Source organism: Gracilinanus agilis, chromosome 3 (assembly GCF_016433145.1).
Source record: "Gracilinanus agilis isolate LMUSP501 chromosome 3, AgileGrace, whole genome shotgun sequence".
In the NCBI taxonomy this organism is placed as follows: Eukaryota; Metazoa; Chordata; class Mammalia; order Didelphimorphia; family Didelphidae; genus Gracilinanus; species Gracilinanus agilis.
This window is the reverse complement of record NC_058132.1, coordinates 487303662-487328213: the sequence shown is the minus strand read 5'-3', so window position 1 is coordinate 487328213 and position 24552 is coordinate 487303662. Positions and strand designations below refer to the sequence as shown.

General features: G+C 34.1%; 1 protein-coding gene across 1 annotated transcript in view; it reads right to left on the bottom strand.

The window, feature by feature from the left end:
* TMEM131 (transmembrane protein 131) overlaps positions 1 to 24552 on the bottom strand; it is a 256258-nt gene that overhangs the window by 22771 nt on the left and 208935 nt on the right. Inside the window, exons 14-29 of the mRNA XM_044669296.1 lie at positions 24298 to 24451; positions 23946 to 24116; positions 16540 to 16650; positions 16319 to 16453; positions 15091 to 15195; positions 13391 to 13477; positions 11480 to 11632; positions 11052 to 11127; positions 10787 to 10904; positions 8542 to 8680; positions 8319 to 8428; positions 7486 to 7552; positions 3781 to 3932; positions 3281 to 3423; positions 2377 to 2563; positions 275 to 460 (exon numbers count right to left, since the gene is read on the bottom strand). Of these exons, the coding sequence (XP_044525231.1) occupies positions 275 to 460; positions 2377 to 2563; positions 3281 to 3423; positions 3781 to 3932; positions 7486 to 7552; positions 8319 to 8428; positions 8542 to 8680; positions 10787 to 10904; positions 11052 to 11127; positions 11480 to 11632; positions 13391 to 13477; positions 15091 to 15195; positions 16319 to 16453; positions 16540 to 16650; positions 23946 to 24116; positions 24298 to 24451 (2094 nt within the window). The remainder of the gene's footprint in view (positions 1 to 274; positions 461 to 2376; positions 2564 to 3280; positions 3424 to 3780; positions 3933 to 7485; positions 7553 to 8318; positions 8429 to 8541; positions 8681 to 10786; positions 10905 to 11051; positions 11128 to 11479; positions 11633 to 13390; positions 13478 to 15090; positions 15196 to 16318; positions 16454 to 16539; positions 16651 to 23945; positions 24117 to 24297; positions 24452 to 24552) is intronic.

The window sequence follows — 24552 nt, the reverse complement described above, 5'->3', positions numbered from 1 at the left end:
ATTATCTTTACAAGTAAGATACTATAAAAGAAAAATAAAATAGGATGGTTAGAGGGGAATTTTTGGTTTTAGCTATTTTCTTTCAAAATCATTATGTACTAATCATTTTTAGTAATTTCATCTAATGGAATTGATTGATAATGCCTTTTTCAGAGACAAAACTATACTTAATTATCAAAGATATATGACAATTCATGGTAGGGAATTTTGCTTACTGAATATGTCCCATGATCATTAAATTCCAACCTACTATAAAAAGCATCTGGTATAGTACCTCATTATTCCTGAGATGATTATGTACAATGCCAATTCCCAGTTGGGTCTGGGCAAGGCTTCTGCACATGTTGCTAACATATGATACGGAAGGGATGCGTTCAATATAAAAGTAAATTCTGAGCCACAAGCTGTAATGAACTTCAGTTCACGAATAATCCTGGAGGCAGTGAAATCAGGTGTAAACCTAGAAGAGAATTATGGCAGTAAGGATCAAAGTATTTTAAACATGATAGCACTTGGCAGTTAAAATCTTAAACTAGACCCACAATGGGAAGAGAAAGATACCATGTAAGCTTGAGGGGATATAATTAAAGGTAGAGCATATCAGGGTCTACCATAGTAATGAATCCAGACAAAGGCATATAGGTCTTTTTATTTTATTTTTTTTTTATCAAGCAAATCCTGCCTGTTCTTTATCACTTCTTTTCAATTTCTTTTTCAACTACTGTTACTGTAGTCTAGGCTTTCAGTGTCTCAAGCTAAACCCACTTCAATCATTTCTTAGACAGTCTTCTTGTCTTGAGCCTTTAATCTTCTCTATATTTATATTTGTGCTATACCAATCTCCCTAAAACATTGCTATGTAGATAGAATTCTTTTGTTCAAAAACAAAGGCTATGTAACCTGGTTAGAATTTTTCTCTCCAAATCTTATGTCCCTGAAACAACCTCTCCAATCTAGGAAAATTGATCTACTCAATGAACATATCAAACACTATTCTTTCTCTTTAGTTCTATTCATGTTATTTCCTTTTGCTAAAATGCCCTCTAGTTTAGCTCTACTTCAGCTCTACTTCTACCCTTTCTTCAAGTCAATATTTAGGTGACATTTTAATCTCTTCCAAAAAACCTTTTCTGACTATCCCAGTCCAGAATAATGTGTTCCTTTCATGAATTTCTATACTACAGTCAATCTTCAACTTTCATGGGGTATAGTGTTCTTAGAAAATGGCACAAATGTAAAAAATGCAAATGTTGATACAGTGAGCCTACTGGAAATATGGGGTTAGTTTCCTATGACCACAAAAACTGTAATCTTTCACTAGAGATTGCTGAAAATACATTTTTATGTATACAAGTCTTAACAACAAAACATTCACTGTTAATATACATTTTCCCTAACCATTAAATATCCTATAAAATACAGTATACAAAATAAGATTGGTAATATACAAAATATTTTTTCTTGCATGTTATCAATTTGGTGTTAAACATCTTAATTAATTTGGTGTTAAACATCTGAAAAAAACAAAAAACAAAACCAATACTGATTTCAATACTGCTGTATTGTCTTGTCCACTCCCTGAAAACCAAGGGAGAGGGAGCTGTTAGTAGATGCTGAGACTGATGACATCACTTCCAATACTCTTAATACATGGGGAGCTCTTTACAACAGTGGGGTGACCAAGACGGTGAAGGGAATAGTAGGATACAAGCAACTCCCAAAATATGCATATATCAAACCTCTCTTTTTTTCCTCTCCTGCACATAGCTGTGTGGTTGCCAATGCAAAAGTGAAATGAGGATACCAATAAAATCACACGAATGCTTGAAGTCACAAATGTTGTGGATTGGCTGCATTTACTTGACTTTATCACAAGGTAACATTTATCACACGCTACTTTTCATTATTTATCTTTTTATGTAAACACTCTGGCTCTCTAATTAGACTGTATATTCAAGTGCTCGAAACACAACTCTGTATCATCTTGCACATGGGATGCACGCAGAAAGTGGCTGTTGATGGTTCAATGATATTAAACTCAAGGGCTAAAAGTCATACTTAATACAGGTCTTTTTTAATAGGTAGTTTTAAGTTAATCTCCTCTAAGAGATAAAGCAACCCTTAAAAATTTAAGCAGGAAAATTAGCTGGAAAAAAAAAAGCACATCACATATTACTATCATACTTAATGGCAAAATCAATGATCCAAAAAAAAAAAAATGAATGATCCTATATATGATGGAATTTTTTTATAAGTAGTGAAAACCCATTGTTAATTACAATAAAATTATAAAAATACTGTAAAAACATTTATGGGACTTCAGCAGGAGAACTCATGAGAAAATATTTCTTTTAAATTTAATAAAAAATTACTTACAATATAACAATGTCTTTAGAGGCATTGACACCTAGTACAAACTCTTGACAATTAACAACCTTAAATCCATATCCTTCACATGCATAGCCACTGATTTCAATGGACTTTACATTAATTTGAAGTTGCCCAGTATTTTCAATTTTGAATGTTCTCTTCAGTGTGAAATTTGGTTCTTTTAATTTCATCTCTAAATAAAACAAGACAAATAAAAATAATTAGGACTTAGAAGAATTCTTGCCTCTTCATGATTTGGAATTTAACAATATATTTAGCAAATGAGTTTATCATTTACTTAAAGCAAAATAAAACTGTAAGATGAAATGACTAAATGATTATTATTTTTCTTTCTTTCCTTTAATAAATCCTTACCTTCTGCCTTGGTTCCAAAGCAGAAGAGTGGTTAAAGGCTAGGCAATGGTGTTAATTGACATGCCCAGGGTCTCAGAGCTAGAAAGTGTCTTAAGGCCAGATTTGAACCCAGGATCTCTCTGAGATCTCTAGACCTGATTCAATTCACTAAGCCACCTAGCTGCCCCCATAAATGATTATTTTCATAATGAGATATTTCTTAGAGAAATGTTAAATAATAGAATAACCATAAAATTTCTCTTAGAAATATATCTTCAGCCTGAAAATAATTCAGTCTTGACAGGCAAGATTGGAAATGAGAAATTTTGCCACAGCACAAATCAACTTGTATTTAAATTAAGTTATGTTATCATATACTTAATGCAACTTAATTTCAATGGCCATTTCTAGACCAAATCCAAAGAACCTTTTTAGTTTTGAAAACAAATCAAGGATTTACATCTCAAGTTGTTATTCATACAAACATATAAAAGTGCATGACTAGGTAGCAGGAAAGGTTTCAGTTCATGCCTCTGGAATTTTTTGAAATACTCACTATCTGAACAATCTTTCAGTAATGCTTCTGTGATTTTAAACCGTAAGGAACTTCCTGGACCTGGAGGCTTGCCTGCAATCCTTATGTTCTCAGTTGTTCCTTGTCCTTGTACCATTACAGCGTCCACCACAGTTAAATTATTTCTAGATAAGAATAAAAATTGCATATGTTAAAAATTACAAAAATCTAAATATTGTTTTAACCCATGATTTTATAAATCAGTGCTCTGAAATAAATTGTTAAAAAGAAATATGCCAAGTTCACAATATATGAATCTATTACCTATTTAATAAAAACAGAATGCATTTCTTATTGTTCAAACTGTTATTACATAGTATATTAAGTGTGTAGCTTAGAAAAATATTTTAATCACATTGTAGGTCTATCATGGGAATCATTTACATATTTTTTGGGTGTAAACTCATTTCTGAAAGAAATTTATTTAAGGCTTTTATATATGTAATACAGAATTCACTCAATCCTAAATCAGAAAGACAAACCTGATTATGATTAATGAAGCAACAGTTTTGTTGAGGATAGGTGTAAATTTTACTTTAACAGATTTCTTTTCTCCAGGTTTTAAAATTATATTCAAAACTGAATGTCGAGACAGTCCTTCAGAAAATCCAGTTGTACTCTGCAGTGGATGAACCTTGCATCAATCAGAAAGAAAACCGTTTTAACACAGAGTCAGCAGGTTAAAACATAGTTTAATATGGTAATTTAACATCTAAATGTCTATATATTTAGACCAAAATGGATTCTGTTGAAAATATTTAATAACAGCGAGGTAGCACAGTGGGTGAAGTGCCAGACTTGGAGTCAGCAAGACTTGAGCTCAAAAACTGCCTCAGATGCTAACTAGCTGTATGACCCTAAGCCTGCCACTTTAGCCTCTCTGTGACACACTTTCTTTAATTCTCAAGTTGAAGTCAAGGATAACAACAGGCTTTACTTTGTAGGGCTATTGTGAAATTCAACTGAAATAGAACACATAAGTTGCTATGTAAATATTAAAGCACTATATAAATATTAGCATTATTATTATTTTTAGCAATTATCATTATCGAATAAATACTCTATTTCAGCAGATCTGACATCTTTCTCCCTGAATACAGCCAAAGGGCCTCCTTCACCTAACATTTCAGAACTCTAGAGTTAGGAAGAACCAAGGTTGTCAAGTGCTATGTAAAAGTTATATGTTAGCTATTAGCAAGATAATAACAGCTAAAGTATAATATAATAATATTATATGTAATTAGCATTACATGTTAATAATATTATATAAGTCACAACAAAAGAGCACACACACATTAAGAGGATATTGTTTTCAACTTTAATTGGTAACTACTATCTACTTTATTTTTAAACCCTTAACTTACTGTGTATTGGTTCTTAGGTGGAAGAGTGGTAAGGGTGGGCAATGGGGTCAAGTGACTTGCCCAGGGTCACACAGCTAGGAAGTGTCTGAGGCCGGATTTGAACCTAGGACCTCCCGTCTCTAGGCCTGACTCTCAATCCACTGAGCTACCCAACTGCCCCCTACTATCTACTTTATTGGGATCTTACTTCAAGGGATCATAGGTTGATAGATATAAGGGACTTTAGGCATCATTGAGGCTCAGCTCTTCAATTTTTATGTCATGAAACCAAGGAACGAAAGGTTCAGTCACCTGTCCTTGGACAGACAGACAGTGCTTTGAACCCTTATCTTTTGACTCCAAATCTAAGGCCCTTTTCACTAAATTGTGCTGTCTCAAGTCCATTCAAGGTGCTTCATCTTAAGTATATTAAGTACTTAATAATGTTGAACTGAGTAAGTGTTAATGAGGGGACAGACAGTAATTGCTCTGACTTTCTGTGCTCAGAGAAACTAGAGACTACTATGAGCTAGAACACTCAGAAAAGGTTTACTGGAGGAGGTAAGGTTTTACCAGCTATGGAAAAGGTGTGCACAATTCAGCAGAGAAAGGAAACATAACCAGCAGCAACATTGTAAGCAGAAACGAGGATTACACATGCTCTATTGGGGAGATAGTAATCCAGTAGTGCAGAACAATTAAGATACTAATTGAAAGCTTATTAAATAGATTCTCTTCCTTTTTCCTTGATGTCCTTGGGAAACAGTCCTAGCAATAGTATTGCTGGGTCTATGGGTGTACACTGTTTTACAACTATGGATGTAGTTCCAAATTGTTCTCCAAAATGGTTGGATCAGTTCATAGCTCCATTAATAGTATATTAGCGCCCTCTTTCCCCCACATCCTCTCTAATATTTGTCATTTTAACTAATCTGATGGGTGTGAGATGTTATCTTAGAATTGTTTTGCACCTCTCTATTTGCATTTCTCTGATCAGTAGTAATTGAGAACATTTCTTTTCATATACCTACATTGGTTTCTTTATCTGAAAATTGTCTGTTCATATCTTTTGTCTATCAACTGGAGGATCTTCTAAAATATTCATAGCAACCCTCTTTGTGATGGTAAAGAACTGAAAACTGAGGGGATGTCCATCAATTGGGGAAAAGCTAAACAAATTATGGTAAATGACTGAATACTGCTGAACTATAAGAAACAATGAGAAGGCTAATAAAAACAAACAAACCTCTATCTTTTGTCTTAGAATTTTAATACTATGTACTGGTTCCAAAGCAGAAGAGTGGTAAGGGCTAGGCACTAGGGATTAAATAATTTGCCCAGGATTGATCACACAGCTAGAAAGTGGCTGAGGCCAGATTTGAATCCAGGATCTTCTGTTTCTCAATCCACTGAGCCACCTAGCTGCCCTCTGAGCAGGCTAATTAAATTTTTAAAAATTTAAATCAATTTAATACTAATTTAAATATACATTATATAATATTTTAATAATTTAAATTAAAATGTTAATGTTAAAATTTTAATGAAATGTAATTAAATTTTAAATAAAAATAAAAAAGAAAACTCAGAAAGAACTACATGAGATAATGAACAGCAAATTGAGTAGAACTAAGAGACATCATCCAAGAATAACTTGTGAATGTCACCTCCAGAGAATGAATTGAAAAATGGAAACATGAAAGAGATAATCTATATATACATATCTCTCTCATGGGTGATGCCTTCTTTGATGCAGGGAAGGTAGGGAGGAGGCAGAGACATTTATAAATAAATTCTATTAATTAAAAAAAGGGGAGAAGCTTATTATATGCAAAAGGTTCATGTTGGGAAAAAGTGGGAGTTAAAGTTTTAAAGTGAGGGAGATGTAAAATGAGGTTCTATTATATGTATATGACCAATATGTTCTAAGACCCTTGGTTTAAGTGAAAAATGGTGCATAACAGGGATTGATAAGTATTTCTTATAAAACCTAGGCATTTTGCAACTTTTTTAAGGCTTAACATAATGACCAAGCATCACTATGCTTGTACTTAGGGGCCATTATTAATAAATAGCATTAATGAAACAGAGAAATACTGTTATGATGCAGAAATTATTTGTTACAAGCAAGAACTTGGGAAAAAGGGTTGATGCTGGAGCTAATTTTTGGCACAAAATAATGTACTGACTGACATATTCTCAGAGTGAGAATGAGCCTTGATTGGGTAAACTGCTATGAGACTACATGCTTTGGAAAATAGGGTGGATATAGTGTGGAATTAAAATTTTAAAAAATGTTTTCTGTCTTCATTTTTTTGATCGCTAGTGAGATATTACTGTGTTTACTGTGTGTGTGTTGGATATTCAACTTAAAACTATTATCTTTCTGGTAGAAATATTAGAAATTTTAAGATGAAGTCTTAAATAATCAAACAGATACAGATCATGAACTTTTATAGATGGAGACTTTTGGAAAGGAAATAAACAACAATTTAATTTTTTGGGGAAATTTACTAATTGAACTTGTTTTTTAATTAATTTAAATAAGAAATGTATAATTTGATATACCTAAATGGCATTTTCTTAGGTCTGTAAACATTTCATTTTTCTTACTTAAATATAAGGGCAAAAATATTCCATTCTCTATATAATTACTATCTAGTCCTTTATGTCATTAGTTTATAAATTTATTCTCTTTTTTTAACAATTTCTCTAGTTCAATTGAGCCCAATAAATTTTAATTTATTCAAATCTAGGAGCTTTTAAACATTTTTCTCTTAAATGGTATGTAGTAACTCCAGATATTGTGATTTTCTTAGAATTTTATTATGAATGTTAAAGACTTACACAGTTTCTGAAGACTTGGAATTCTAATGTTCTCAAATTGAGATTTGCCATTTTACTCAAGTTAAACCTAAAACAAAAATACACATTACTTTGCAAATAGTGTCATAAAACAGTAAGTTCAGCAAAAGAACAATCAAGTTTATACCTTAAAATTTATTTCTAGTATATTTCTAGTATATTGCAGATTAATCAAAATTACAAAAATATAAAAACTGCTAAATATGAAACTTGCTTTTATTTTTCTTCATGGGTTCAAGTAGACTTTCCTATCACATATTGATTGCCTCACCCTAAAAATTCCAGTATAGCATAGAACCATATCTTTAGAGCTGAAATGGACCTTGACGGTAACAGGAAACTGAGACCCAAATAACTTAACTTTCCCAAGGTTTTAAAGCCAGTAAGTAGCACAGTTGAGAGCTGAACCCAGGTCAGATGACTAGATATTAAGTGTTCTTTACATTGTATCAGATTTAAATTTATTTTATCTTTCTACTCAAAACTGCTTCCTTTACATAATGTCAACACAATACTAAATTTTCCTAAAGAGTTCCAATGTTACCAAATAGAGATGGAGTCATGGACATAGGTCTGTGATCTGTCACTGGAAGAGGTAGGAAAATCCCCTCTAATTATGACAGTCAGTCCCTTTTTTGCCATTTACAGCATTAAGGAGTTGCTCTGAGTGATGTGGTAAAAGGACTGGTCACGGGTATAGACAAGATGTGGCAGAGGTGGGACTTGGACTCTGGTTTGAGGATGGAGCTCTATCCATCATGTCAAGCTGCTTGTCACTAAGATATAAAGACCGTAATTATTTAAACAATATTTACCTTTCTAGTAGTTTATCTACAAAGGCTGAGGGATTGGAATACAAAGCCACGGGAACAAATTGAACATGAACAGGAACATCTGCTGGGTTTTCTAAAACAATTTTTTCTTCCTAAAACAAAATAACATAAGGTCAAACTTGGGATTTCTACTAATTACAGGAAGGAATAGACATTCCATAACAAAATTATGCTTTTCCAAAAGTGGTACATTCTGAATACTTACAGAAGAGCTGTTTATATTTGTAAGTGGGAAACTCAAAACTCGAGGTGAACCAAGTATAGAAGGCCAGGATAGCTCTGCAGTAATTTTTGATATGACATTTTTCTGAAGGTCTGTATCCACTTCAAACATGGTAGTCAATCTAAAAAAAAAAAGTTTGAAATGTACTGTATGAACAAAATACTTAAATTTCCGGAGTACAAAAATCGTACTTTACGAAATTAACTTTCACCTGAAAATACAGGCTTATTTTATTTCCTAATCTTTTCTACTGCTTTAATAACATTTTAGGCTTTATCTCTTTTAGTATTTTGACAGTGTATTAATTTCACTGTTATCTTGTATCACTTTATTCTGCTGTTATTTTAAAATGGAATCTATCCAAAAGTTACAAATCTTAAAAATAGTATCAGATATTATAACGCTTAAGATATTTGAAAATTTTTTTCAATGAATCCTCAGTATATGCAATTACTGTATTAGTATTAGTACTAATTCGTATTAGAATCTGCTCCCCAGGACTCAAAATCCCAGCTTCCCATGTTCTTTCTCATGTTACGCCCTTATGTTTTGGAGATAAAGGTTGTGTGTAACCCCGCCCCTTGCTCTTTGCCCACAAAAGCAGCTGGGAAAACTTCTTTATTTAGGTTTTTACTTTTGTTCTTTTATTTCTTCTACTTCAAGTTATTATTAATAAATCTTATAAAATATAATACTTGGAGTTACTGGATATTAATTTTAATCTTACAGCAAGGTATCCATAAAAAAGGGCAGGCCTAAGATAGAGGTGTGGCATAAATTCCATAGATCTCAATAGGAATCTGTGTAGCTTTAGATCAGTGGTTCCCAAACTTTTTTGGCCTACTGCCCCCTTTCCAGAAAAAATATTACTTAGCACCAATGGAAATTAATTTTTAAAAAAATTTTAATAGCAATTAATAGGAAAGTTAAATGTACCTGTGGCCATCACCGCTCCCCTGGATCGCTGCAGCACCCACCGGGGGCGGTGACACCCACTTTGGGAATCACTGCTTTAGATGATTAATTTTCAATTATTAAGGGTTATTACAATTCTCTTAAATCTTGCCTATGTAGATTAGGGGTTAAGACATGATGATGCAGAATACAGAGGCATTTTTGGCCAGCTATACTATGTGATTCTTAAGTTTTCTTATTGGTATTAAAAAACATTATAGGTGGGGCAGCTGGGTGGCTCAGTGGATTGAGAGTCAGACCTAGAGATGGGAGGTCCTCAGTTCAAATCTGGCCTCAGACACTTCTTAGCTGTGTGACCCTGGGCAAGTCACTTAACCCCCATTGTGTATTCCTTATCACTCTTCTGCCTTGGAACCAATACACAATACTGACTCCAAGATGGAAGGTAAGGGTTTGGAAAAAAAATATTATAGGCCATAAATATGTGATCTTATTAGCCAGAATGGTGGTGGTGATGGGAGTAATCCTACATGATTAATGTGATCTTTTCAGCAATATTCATAGGCTCCAACTTATGAGAGGGCTCAATTTCAAAAGTTCATTTACAAATCAGGTATATGAAACTCAGAACACTTCCTCCCATAATAACAATGTTACAATGGTGTTTAGATTCTAAAGTTAATTCATAAAAGTCAACTTAATCCATAATATAGTACTACAGAGGTTGTATTACTAATACTCTAAAGTTATCCTTCTTTATCTTATTGTATATTTGACTTGCCAATATAAAGGCAGAGGTAGGGTGGGTACTACACACATGGTACAATTGATACCATATTAAGAGTAGTGGGATGGCATTAAGAGATTAGAAGAAAATTGCTGGGCCTCTAAAAGCAACTGGTTGGGCACAGGAGAAAAAAATGAATAGAGCAGTTTTTTATAGTGTAATAAAGCTTTATCTTCAAGAAGATGGCAGTTTTTTGTTTTCCTGCCAAAAACAGGTTTGAATTCTTCTGGAATGTCATTGTGAAAACAGAAAACCTGGGGAATGAGAGTTGCCAGGAGAGGGAGCAATGCCTTTAGCTTCAACGAGGTAGCTAGGGGATTGGAGGAAATAAGAGGTAATATTCCCAATAAATATTAGTCAAAATGATAACCTAATTTGCTTTCTTAACTATTTTTAAAATACTGGATGTAATCCCTCAGTTTATACAATAATTCAAATAAAGTGATGTAACAAAAGACATAGTAGTATAGAGGCTAGGATTAAATATGTAATGAGAATTAGGACACTTAAAACAAAGAGACTCACCTGTGACCTGCATTTTCTTTTATTCCTAGCCATGTTCTGAATAAGTTTTCATGCAAATCCCAATCGGAATCCCACATGTCTTCTTGCATTGCTAGACCATGTTGTACTTTAGGTTCAGCTAAAATAGTCAATTTATTTTAAATTACAAATACACATAAATACACAAAAACCAAAGTACTGTCTTTTAAGTAATTTCTTCAATACATGGTGGAGTGGGGGTGAAGAAATTATCTTTTTTTTCCTTCTATAATCTAAAGTTACTTACATTTGGACAGAAATGGTAATCCAACATAGCAATGATCCCCACACTGTAAACTAGGATCAAAATAAATGTTTGCAATCTGTAAATAAAAAAGAGAACCAATCATTAAAAACTAAGTTGAAACATAAAGAAATGCAAACCAACTACAGGATACAAAAAGAAACTGCTGTTCAATCATTTCAGTTACGTCTGACTCTTCATGTCCCTATTTGGGTTTTTTTTTGGCAAGGATATTGGACTGGTTTGCCATTTCCTTCTCTAGCTCATTTTACAAAGAAATGTAGGCAAACAAGGTTAAGTGATTTGCCCAGGATCACACAGCTACTATTTTGAGTCTGAATTTGAACTACTGTGCAACCTTGCTGCAATCAAAAAGTAAATATTAAGCTAAAATTATTCTATTGATTCAATAAATCAAAAAATTTTCAAACCTTTGATTTCTTCCCTGGCTCTAATTCTTCTTTATTGCTCTTTAGTCGCTTGTAGTAAAATCGCACATCTTCTGACAATGAACGTATATGCTGTATTTTTACCTTCTGTGAGAAGGAACTCATAACATTTAAACTCTGATGAACTATTTTACCCTGAAGTTAGAAAAAAATAACTCATCAGTATACTACTGTACAACTTTATTTCAATGCATACTTTAGAAAAGGCAAGCATTTGCTAAAAAAAAAAAAAAAAAAAAAAAAAAAAGACAAAGAATATTTAGCAATCAACAAAATCTATTAGCCAATTTTGTGAATGGATAAATAAACAGCTTTTCAAAGTGATAGTAAGATTAGAGAAAATTAATGGCTAAATCACTGTTGCCTTGTCTGGCTGAATTAAGTAAAATAATTAATAAAATATTCTTTTCATGGTTTGATGGATGAAATAATGAAGGTGAGAATATAACCAAACAAGAACTTAAACAGTTAAAAAAATTATTGTAAGCCATTATCAGTTTAGTATTGTTGCAGAAAATATTGAAATACCTATACTGCATACTATGGCAAAAAGTCTAGATATATTCTATTCAAAGGAAAAGTAGATTACTTTTCTTTAAAAAAATTTTTTTTAAAAACCCTTACTTAGAATCAATACTATGTATTGTTTCCAAGGTAGAAGAGTGGTAGTGCCTAGGCAATGGAGTCAAAAAGTGAGGGTCACAGAGCTTGGAAGTGTCTGAGGCCAGATTTCAGCTCAGAGACCTCCAGTCTCTAGGCCCTGGCTCTCAATCTACTAAGCCACTGAGCTGCCTCTGTATATTTCTTTTCAATGAAGAAATATCATTAGTGTACAGAGAAACTGATTAGAGGCTAAGATAAAGTTTTCAGATATTTTGTTAAATTGGAACATATATTGTAATATGGGGAAAGTGAAAATATCAGTGATATTCATGAGCTAACAGTTTTCTTGGTTACTGCTTTATAACTTGAAATGAAGCTGAAGAGAGCAGTCCCATTTCAGTCTCTATTCATCACTGAATTTTATTAATTTTTTTTCAGGTGAATTTTTAGAAGTTTGAAAAATATTATCAGACTGTAGTTCTAATTTTTGGTTCAACAGTTAGTAGATTGAGGAGAATGGATAGGGAAAAAAAAACCAAATGAATGAAGCTCATTGTTAAGGAAGCATGGGCAAAGCTATCTACTACTACAAGTCACTGGAAACAAACAAGGATTAAATTCAAAAGACTGCATACAGAAAAAGTTCACCAGGCTGATAATAGGAAGTTTGAAGTATTGTGAACTTCCAAGTTACTACTAGTATTCTCTAACAAGGTGGTCCAAAACTCTTTGGTAGCTAATAATTTAAAGTACATTTAAATTTCTTTAAAAATATGGTCCAATAAGCTAGGAATTATATATTTGGAAGCTGAATTTGAATTTATAGTAAAACAGGGCACCTTGATTCTAAAAAGAGGTTTGTCCATTCTTTCCCTCATTAGCATACTTTTCCCTTCTGGTATTTCTTTGTGGTTAAAGAAACAAGGGGAGGAAGAAAACTTGTATTTTGGGGAAAGATGAATTAAACAAGCATGAGCAAGGACCTGGTCACCTAGCCAGTTAGAAATATAGCAAGAATTGGGAAATAGAGTAGAGAGAAGGTTAAAGAGTTATAGGATATTGTTAAGACAGAAGATTAAATAAGTGTATAATGCTTAATTTGAAGAAAAATTTTTATTTTGGACCTGCTGAATTTTGAATTGATATTTTTAAAAAGTTGTTTGTAAGCACAATTCATTTTTCCCTAATATACATTTCTTCCACTATGAAATGAGTTCAACTTTTAAAATGCACAGAGTGGTAAATTGTTGGGGAAGGCTAAGAAATATATTTTAATCTTAATTATCTTACTGGAAAGGAAGGTGGAAGAACGATGTGCTTTGGGGAGCAAGTCAAGGAACCCACCGCAATCACAGCTTTCACAGGAATTGTTAAGATCTGTGGGAGAAAAAAAAGCAAATGCAGGAAAAAAAAAAAACATTTTTAGTTTTAGTTTAGCCTTGACTCTTACAAGATGATGATTAAAAGTGAACTCAGGAAAGCTTTGGTAAATATGTGTCAGTAGTCCATGGTGATACACAAAGCTTTATTCTGATCATCTGAAGGTGTCAGTTATCAAACATCTTCAGCTTGTTAAAGATTAGCAATTAATGATAGCTGATATTTATAGAGCTTTAAGTTTTACAAGGGTTTCCCTATAAAATATGCCTAAAATACAACTGAATTTCAAAGTACTTTCAAGTGAATAACTCATATAATCTGTACTTGAACAGTAAAAAAAATAAATACTAGGAAAGGAACAGAGATAAAATTTTCATACGACAATTTTCTAGCTCATTGAAACTAAACCTAGGATCACCTTTTTTATATGGGTACTCGTAAAATAGCATAAAGTGGGCTGAAACTTTAATATATTTAAAATAAATAACTAATCATCAGGAGATCATAAACTTAAATCTGGAAGGGACCTCAGAGATAATCAAGGCCAGTCTCTTCATTTTGTCAATGAAGAGATTAAGGTACTAAGAGATCAGGGAACTTTTCCACAGTCCCGCAGGTAGGAGACATCAACAGAGCTGGGATTTGAACTTGACTCCTTTAACTCCAAAATACAACATTCTTTTCATTGCACCATACTGTATCCCTATTATAATAACTATAAAGAGCTTTGGAAGTTTGCAAAGCATACTTCATATACATTAACTTATTAAATTAGTATGGCAACTATGTGTGCTACATTAAAAAAATAATTATCTTGGATTTTGGAATGAATGAATGAAAACACATTTATCAAACACTTTGTGATAAACGCTAGGCAGTCATGCAAAAAAATCAAGACACTTCTTATACTTAAGGAGATCACATTCTAACTGGAAAACATATGCAAAACCAATCATAGTTAACAATTACCAAGTATAATTCTTTAGGAAAGATTATTTTACATTAGTTAAATGATAGTAAGATTTCTATCATGGCCTTGAACCCATTGACAAGACAGTTCAACCGTATGTAAAAATCTGACAAGAGATTTTTATTCCAACAAATCATTAGTCGACCATTTTCTCTCATTTTACAGAAATAGGCAGGAAGAATTAGACAGCAGTCTCTTGGCTCTAACACTGCATAACTACCCAAAGACAGTAAGATTATTTCAAAGTCCTTAAAAATTTATCAGAAATATATCAAGATGCTTTATCAAAAGCATTTATCTATGGAGTTTTCTTGGCAAGGATACTGGCATGGTTTGCCATTTCCTTTTCCAATGGATTCTTCTGTCAGGCAATCTGTAGTTAATTGACCTACCCCAGAGTCACACAGCTAGAAAATGTCTGAGGCCATATTTGAACTCAGGTTTTCCTGACTTCAGGCCCAGCATTCTATCTATTAAGCCACCTAGCAGCTTCCAAATATATACTAGCTCATCCTAACTTTTCAATAGAGCACAATTTCTTAGGCTTTCTTAAAATTCCAAAATATAGTTAAAACGGTGAAGAGGAAAAAAATTTCCAAAAAACCTAATTCAGGAAAATTCCTCTCACATGTAGCATTACCTCATAATCTGTTGTTATCTGTATAGCTCCATCGTGAATTCCTTCAAGTTCTTTTGCAATTAATTTGACTCTGAATATAGCAAAATAGCCAGAAGTTAATATTACCTGTTATGTGGAAGAAATAAAATGCATCATCAGTCCTTCTCAGCAGATTCTCTACTAAAGTAAGAATGCTATAATGACCATTTGCTGTTCAACCTTAAGGTATAAGGGTGGAACAGTGATTTAATATGTCAAAATAATGATCTTTGTGGGATGTTTACCTGTACTTATATACACAGAAAGCGACCTTAAGAGTTTTAAAAGGAAGAATAAGTTTCAAGAGAGAGGCTATTAAAGGTAAATGCCTATACATCCATTATTACAGACTTCTTAGCCCTCTGCCCCAGAGTAATGTTAATTTTATATAAAAATTAGGACAATCAATAGAATACTAAAATTCCAAATTCTGATTTTTTTCAAATGACTTTTGTTTAAATTCATTAAAATCTCAGTAATTCCTCTATCTAAGAAAAGACCTTTGGCAGCAAATTACAAAAGTTCTGTTCTTAGAGTCTTGCTAATGTTGTTTTGTAGCATTTCAAAAACACAATCCCAGATAATGTATAAGAAGTAATTTAAATTGTACTTTCCTGTTTTTACTGTCAAGACTATAGGACTAGACACTACTGTTAAGAATGGTAACTTCAATTTTTCCTTTACCATTTTAGCATTGAGGTGTTGGTGTCAGAATGAGAGGAAGTATGTATGTGCAAGCACACTCATTTACCCACCTGTATGATTAACTAAGTTCTTCTGTTTTATAAAGTGGCACTTATCAATTAATAATATGAGAAAACAGATTTGGCAGTGACTATGGCAAGTCATTAACTCATGACATAACACCTAATTCTCAGGATATCAGCTGCATTAACAATGTGTTTTAACCACCTTAGCTAATCAGATACAAATACCACTGAATCAATTAAATATTTTTAGCTAACTTTCAGGGAGAGATCTAATTTTGCTTGATAAACTGCCCTTTGAAAACAGGAGATTTAACAACAATCCAAATTTCTCCTTTGCTACACTACTTTTTGTGTTTCAGAGAATGTATAATTTTGCTTCTATATAACTTTACATCTGAAGGCAGAGTCATCAAATAAGTATTATCTGAAGTGCTCAACTTGTATATAAATGTCTTCTTTAGAGCTTCACATTAAAGAAGAGCTAATAAAAGTGTACTTACCGAAGATTGATCTGGTATGGGGGAATTTTCCAATTCTGGAAGGATTGAGATAATAGTAGTTCTGTTGCCTTTCTCTGTAGTTAAAAGTTCTATTGTTAGGCCGTCTCCTATTACATGCCAACTTTTTATGGCCAACTTGAAAGAAAATATAAATAAAAAGCAATGACTTCACTATTAAACTGTGAAAACCTAGAGTTTTTCTAAAAAAAAAAATGCTATACCTCAATTGGATTGCTGTTTATGATTGCAAATAACATATTGCTTGCTTCTGTAGCACTGAGTATCCCAAAATCAATGAAGCGCTCCTCCATTTTGGGGGACAGCACAAAGTACTGGAAGGATCGAAGAATATGTTAAGTGCTTAATATTCATTTGTTCAAGTTCCAAAACACAAATATACACAGAGTATACAATGAGTTTTACCAAATATATAAGCAAGAGAAATAAAGCAGCACCATAAAAGTATGCAAAATACTTTTTTTCCTATATGGATGCTCTAATTCAGAACTTTTGTAAGGTAAAAAATGACATAAATCAGAAGAGGAAACTCTTACAAACCTAGCTGGCTACCTACCTACCTATCTTTTTTTTTTTTAATAGACACATATAAACAGTAGTAAGAAGGGTCAGCAAGGTAGGCCAGTGAATAGAGAGCCAAGTTTGGAGTCGAGAAGACTTGAGTTCTAATCTCAGACACTTCTTAGTTATATGACCTTGGGCAAGTCCCTTAAGCCTGATTGCCTAGTCTTTGCTGCTCCTGTTTTAGAACTGATACTTAAGACAGGAGGTAAGGGTTTTATTTTAAAAAAACAAAAAACAAAAAGAAGTCAGTGTGTGAAGATGCAGGCAGAATATAATGCACATTTGAGGTAGTCTTTTGAACTCTACACATACAATTTTTAAAATCAAACACTAAATATGTAAAGGCACTAATAAATAAAAATGGACAAGAGGAAGATCTTGCTAATTTCACTCTGAAAATCTTTCACTTTTCTACCTAGATGTTCTTTGGCACCTTAAATTAAGCATGTCCAAACAAATTATCATTCCCCTAAAACTAGTCTTTCCTCCTAACTTTGCTAATTCTATTATTTGCTATTCTTCACATGGACTCAAGCTCTATTCCCTTTGTTACTCTTTCTTCATTGGATTATAGGATCATAGAGTTAGAGCTAGAAGACAGCTAAAGGGCGATCTAGTCCAGTTCCTTCATTTTACAAATGTGAAAAATGAGTCCTGGAGAGGTCAAAACTTTGTCTTGGTCACAAAGGCATTAAGTAGCAGGGATAGGATTTTTGGTTTCAAATCTGGTGCTCTTCTCAGTGTACCACACTGCCTTCCCAACTGGATGGCAATAAAAAAATAATTTAAAAAATCACTTATTAAACATTTACTACAAAGCATTGGGGAAATAAATGGAGAAGCTGAGATAATTTCCATTTCCATTTCTTCATATTCAGCTACAAATCAGATGGAAAGGCCCAATTGTTAAGGTACAGTGGCAAAGCAGATGCTAAATGCCTCTTTTTAAATGTCTTATCACTGACAAAACCCATTTTTGATGTTGAACTAGCTACCCAGGAGTGACCTACCCTCAACTTAAATCTCCTATTCCCCATTCCTTTCCTTTTCAAAATTACCATACCCACATCCAACTCCAATTCTGTTCACATCACCACTGTGCCTTGCAATTCCTATTGCAGAACAAACAAATTTCTGTTCAATTACATTTACTTGCTCTTGTTGAATTCTGGAGACCTCTACATAACTATGTATCTATTCTCTCAAGTACTAGTTGCACCTTCCTTTACCTTCCTGGCATATTGGTCCTGGAAGGGGACTTGGAATCCTCTGTCCTTCCTAATGCCATTTTCAGACTTGCTCTTTTACCACCACTATCACTTAGAAACCTCTCCTTTGAAGTTTACCCCATTAGCATTTTTCACCTTTTATAGATCATAGTAGCTGCTGTCTACAGGCCCCATAATTCTCCCTTTTCTCAAGGAGTTTGGCACTTGACAGTTTCTCTCACCTCTCTAATTATTGACCTTGTATCACTTAATTTCAATACACATGTTGATATTTCCTCAAACACTGGAATCCTCTGAATTCTCCAATATCCTCAAATCCCAAGACCCACTCTAACATTTAACTTCAGTTATCCAGAGGAATTATCATGCTCTGGATCATACCATTATTGTCTTTGACCAAAACCTTTTGAAAATCTTTCTGACCATAACACCCTATCATTCAAATTCTCTCTCACCTCTCTTTGACTCCTCCAGCCCCTCAGTACTTTCTCAGGACAATACCTCGCTCTGACTTAACTTCTTTCTATTCCCAATTTAAACCTTTTATTCCTCCTAAATTGATTTTGACTCACTTCCCCACCAATGCTATTCCAGACCTTTTTCTCTTCAAGCCTCTCGGCTGAGGACTTCACATCTTGTTTACTGTGTGAGGCCATTCATTGTTTCCTTTTCTCATCATAAAATCCCTCAACATTAACTTCCATTCCCTTCCTTTTGCCTCCAATAATGAGGTAGCCTTTCTTTTTTACCAAAGCCAAACCTTATACCTTTGTACTAGATCTCATTCTCTACCATCTTCTCAAATTTCTTTAATATATCTCATATGTATGTGTACATACACACGTTTATGTATATATGCATGGGTATATATGTAATATACACATATCACATATGTGTATACAAGCCTCTGGAATTATGGATGGTCATTGTAATGATCTTAGTTCTAACATCTTTCAAAGTACTTACTTTTACAGTATTGTTGCTAATATATAAATTATTTTCCTGGTTCTCCTCATTTCATTCTTCCATCAGTTTATAAAAGTCTTCAAAATTGTTCATTTTTATAATATTTACATTATTAGCATTAAATATTCTTCTGGTTCTGATGACTTCCTTCTGCATCAATTCAACTAAGTCCACATCTCACTGAATTATGTTTCCTCCTTTCTTTTAAAAAACCTTAACCTTCTTAGAATCAATACTATGTATTGGTTTTAAGGCAGAGGAGCAGTAAGGGCTAGGCAATGATGGTTAAGTGACTTGCTCAGGGTCACACAGCTAGGAAGTGTCTGAGGCCAGATTTAAACCTAGGACTTCTTGTCTGCTCTCAATCCACTGAACCATCCAGCTGTCCCCATGTTTCCTCATTTCTTACAGCACAATCATATTCCAATATGTTCATGTAAACACAACTTATTTTGCCATTCTTCAGCTGATAGGCACCTCCTTAATTCCTTTCCAGGCTACATCCTGAATCATCTCCAAAGGACTTTGACTTCCATACCAGAGAAACTATACATCCCTTCTAAAATTACAAGTGCACTTGGCCAAAGCCTCTCCCTCTGATTGGCTAGGTTCTTCCCAGACCTAAGGAGGAAGATCAGACCAACCATTTCATGCAAGTCCAGGTCACACCCCTAATTCTCCACTGGTCTTTCTTTATTACCCCTCAAATAGGGTACTTTCAGTCTCGCCCCATTAGAAAGTGAGTACTTGAAGGCAGAGACTCTCTCTCTGCTTACATTTGTATTCCCAGGGTTGAGTATGTTAGGCACTTACTAAGAGCTTAATAAACACTTGTGGAATTGACTTATTTCCTAGGTACAAGGAAGAGGAGTCTTACTGACTTTAGGTCTGGCATTCTATTGAGCCACCTAGCAGTTCATGTATTTGTCTGGCAACTTTTAGTAATTATAATTGCCTCAGGTAATGTGAGTTTCAGTGATGTGCCTAGAGTTATACAGCAGGACTGCCACAAGTGAACCCTGAACTTTTGACATCCTTTGTGACCTCAGTTAGGATTTTCTTGGCAAAGATACTTGAACAATCTGCAAATTCTTTCTCTCATTTTACAGAAGAAGAATGGAGGCAAACAGGTTAAAAGACTTGCCCAAGATCATATAGATCATATGTCAGGAGCCGTATTTAAACTCAGGAAGTCTTCCTGATTTCCAACCCAGGACTCTACAGCACTACCTAGCTGCCCATGGCTAAAGATAATTGGAGATTACTTCCTTGAGAAATGTCTGTCCGTATCCTTATGCTGTTTACCAACTGGGAAATGATTCTTGTACATTTCATTTAGTCCCTTACATATCTTGGAAATGAGACCCTGAAAAGATTCCCCCCCCCCACTAAATGCGTTCCCTTTAATTTTAACTTTATTTAATTTGTGAAAGAAAAAAAATCCCTTAATTTTTTTGGTAAACTAGTTATTTTTATCATCTTTAACCCTCTCTGTTTCTTCTCTGGTGATGTCTCATATTCATACATCTGATAGATACCTCCCTTTCCCCCCCACCTTCTCCCATTTCTCTAATTTGTTTATGATGTGATCTTTTATAGATAGGGCATGTATCTATTTAGAATTTATCTTTATATGAGGTGAGAGGTATTGATCTAAATCTAGCTTATTTCAAGTCCAATTTCCCGAGCAATTTCTGTCAAATAGTAAGTCCTTATCCTAATAGCTAGGGTTTTTGTATTTACTGAATATTAGGGTATTAGATACATTAGCTTTCATATATACTATATATCTAATCTGTTCCGCAGATTAATTTATTTTTAAACCAGTACCCAACAGTTTTAAATAATTATTGCTTTGCAATATGTTTGCAATAAGTTTGAGACCTGGTATTACTAGGTTCCCTTCATTTCAATTTCTTTTGGAATTTTCAACCTTTTAAAACTTTATGAATTTTATTATTTCTTCTAGTTCTACAAAGTAACCCTTTGGTAGTCTGATTAGTATCTGACCTGAATTAGTATTAGGCACTAAATAATTAATACAGGTTATTATTGTCATTTTTATTATAATGGATATAATATCAATTTCTGATAAGCAACTGGAGAACAAGATGAGTGACAACCAACAGTTTTAGAATGTAGAACTTACCCAGATGCCATGAACTAGGGGGCAAAAAAAGTTACTGCCAGGACTATAAAAGGCAGAGACTGGATCAGGGGGCTCTCTCACTCATGAGAAGGGGACCCGGGTGGCTGGGTGGGTAGGCCAACCAACCTGCTTAGGTTACCTGTGTCCTGTTCCACAAATTATCACATCCTCAACTTCTGAACAGAGCTGTGCTGTACATCGGTTATTTATCATCAAGGAAGAATACCACGTACCTGGTCAGGGCCAAAGGTGCCTGGCCTGGCCAGAGTGCCACAGAGAGGGGAACCTCTCTAGCAGACAATCTTTTTTTTTTTTTAATTTTAAACATTTATTAATATTCATTTTTAACATGGTTACATGATTCATGCTCCTTCTTTCCCCTTCACCCCCGCATTCCTCCCACCCATGGCCGACACACATTTCCACTGGTTTTATCATGTGTTCTTGATCAAGACCTATTTCCAAATTGTTGGTAGTTGCATTGGTGTGGTAGTTTCGAGTCTACATCCTCAATCATGTCCACCCCAACCCATGCGTTCAAGCAGTTGTTTTTCTTATGTTTCCAGCAGACAATCTTAACCTGAACAATCTGTGATTGCCAAACCTGATCATCCTTAGTCTATGTGTAGTTTCCCAACACCTCTTTCCTTCAATCCCTGATCCTTCCCCTGAGTTTTTTACCATTAAATCCTAAAAACTTACCTAGTTGAATGCTGTTATTATTCTAAAGTTCACTACCATATTCTTTGGATCTAAAGGGAAGGGATTACTCAAACAAGATCAAATTGCAGTCATAGGTGTTACCCATCAAGTTAAACCCATGATAAGGGTTCAGAGAAGCTGTATGATCCAATTCACAGCTTCTCACTTGATCACTTAGTCATGGGCACTAGTAAGGGAAGTGTGTGTGTATTCAGCTGAGCTCCATATACTTTGTGGGATCAGTTTTTACTATCACAACTCAGTGTTCACCCAAGCTTCCCACCTCACTCACCATACCGCCCATAACATGGATCTTCCTACCTATGAACAATTAATATTTTTCCAATCTATATTCATTTCTGTAAATAGTTTTTTCTAGTTATATTTACATAGTTCCTTTGTGTATCTTAGAAGGTAGACTCCCAAGTATTTTATACTTTCTGTATTTCTTCAAAAAATTATATAGAAATGCTGAAGATTAATAAGGATTTATTTTACACACTAAAAATTTGCTTATTGTTTGTAAGACTGTCTTCTCAAATATCCCCACCCCCGCCATCTAATTTTCAGTTTTCCCTTACTGATTCCCTTCCCTTTTGCCTTCAAACATGCCCAAGTTTTTAATTCTTTAAAAAAAAACAAACTAAACACATTACACCTGGCTCCTAACAGCCCCTCAAGCTACTGTTTCCTTTCTTAGATTAACTTCTTGAAAAAAGCTATTTAAACTTGCTGTCTTCCCTTCCTTTCCTCTCACTCCTTAGCCATTTTTTTTTTTGCAAGCTGGCTTGTAAACCAACCATCTGATGGGAACTATTCTCTCTAAAGTTGTATTCTCTTAAAAGCCAACTCAGATGATCAATTCTCTGCTCTCATTCTTCTTGACCTTTCTGCTTCATTTGATATTTTGGACTAGTCTATCTCCTCCTGGATAGTACCTCCTCTTTGGACATTCATGACACTCTTCTCTCCAAATTTTCCTTTTATGTGTTTGATTACTCATTCCCAGGCCCCTTTTCTGATGCATCTAAACAAAACCACCACCTTAGTGTAGACCTTTACTACAGTTTGCCTATATTACCACAATGCCCTCTTTTTATTGGTATCCTTCCTTCAAGCCTCTCTAATCCATTCTCTTAAGAGCTAACAAAGTGATTTATCTTACTCATCAATTTGAAAATGTAACACTTCTATTAAAAAACTCCAGTGGCTCTTTACTCATGCTAGGATAAAATAGATATTCTTTGGATTAGGTTTTAAAAGTTCTTAAAAACCCAACCCTAATCTATCATCCCAGGCTGACAATCCATTAATTTCCCCTTATCCCACAGTTAATACAAACTGACCCTCCCTCTGTTCTTCAAAAACGGTACCCCTTGTGTATCCACATCTTTATCCTGATTGTCTTATTCCTGGAATGCAGTCCCTCCTCACCAATGCTTCACAGATTCTTTTTTCCATTAAGATACAACTCAGGCATTAGACTGTGAGCTCCTTGAGAAGAGGGACTATCATCTTCCATGGATCCAAACATCATTTCTATGCAGATTCTCAGATCTACTTGTCCTATTTTATTCCCAGTCTCTCCTAATTTGCCGTTTCACATCTTTAAATGCTGATTGGCTATTTGAAACAGGAAATCCTGTATACATTTTATTATCTTTATCCTAAAAACTCTTCTTTCCTCTTAACTTTCCTATTACTGTTGAGGAGACCACTATCAAGTCACTTTGGATTCTGTTCCTCTATTCTGCCATTTAACCTGTAGGCTCAATATTCTCATACTTGAAATGAGGGCGTGACTATGTGATCTACTTGGGTGGCTAAAGCAGCACAAGTTCCTAACTGTGTGGAATGACTACACTTGGGAAGAAAAAAAGCCCAGTCAAGGAATAAAGTGAAGGAAGGATGAAATGTCAATAAATTTTCAAAGTAATTGCGTGATGGATCTTTTTATATTCAGGAAGGATGTAGATTTTAAGAAAAACAAGATACTTACATCTAAAAAGCCTGTGTATACCCGTACGGGTAAATTAAATTTTGAAGCATTGGTAATAAGCAAAATATTACTATCTATGTGTACAGAGGATGTTGAAGGCATGAAAAATAGGGTAAAAATGTATCTTGATTCATTTGGAGGTATTAAGACTGGTTTGCTGAAATTCTGTACCTGTAATGCAGAGATAGAAAACAAATGTTAATATATCAGCAACAATTATTAATCACTCTTTCTGCTATGCCGTTTCTTTTTTAACCTTTTGCTTATTTCTCTCTCTCTTCTCCCTTTTGTCTTTTTTACTCCCCAATTCCTGCCCCCAACCAAATTAAGAATCACTAGTGCTCAGACTTACTTTAAACATTGTTTTGGCTTCTTCTGGTAACATTATATCATGAATGAGGATTGCAAAACTGAAAGTGTTAGTAAGATAAATTGGTCTTTCCACAGGATCAGCAGGACTGTCTCGGATGTGAAATAATGTGGCAGCATGATCGAATCCCAAGTATCTATTTTCAAAGGAATAATAACAACAACGCTGTTTTAAACCCATGTTAAGGGACACTTATATTCCTGAGTTTTCAGCATTTACGTTCTTCAGAATAATAGG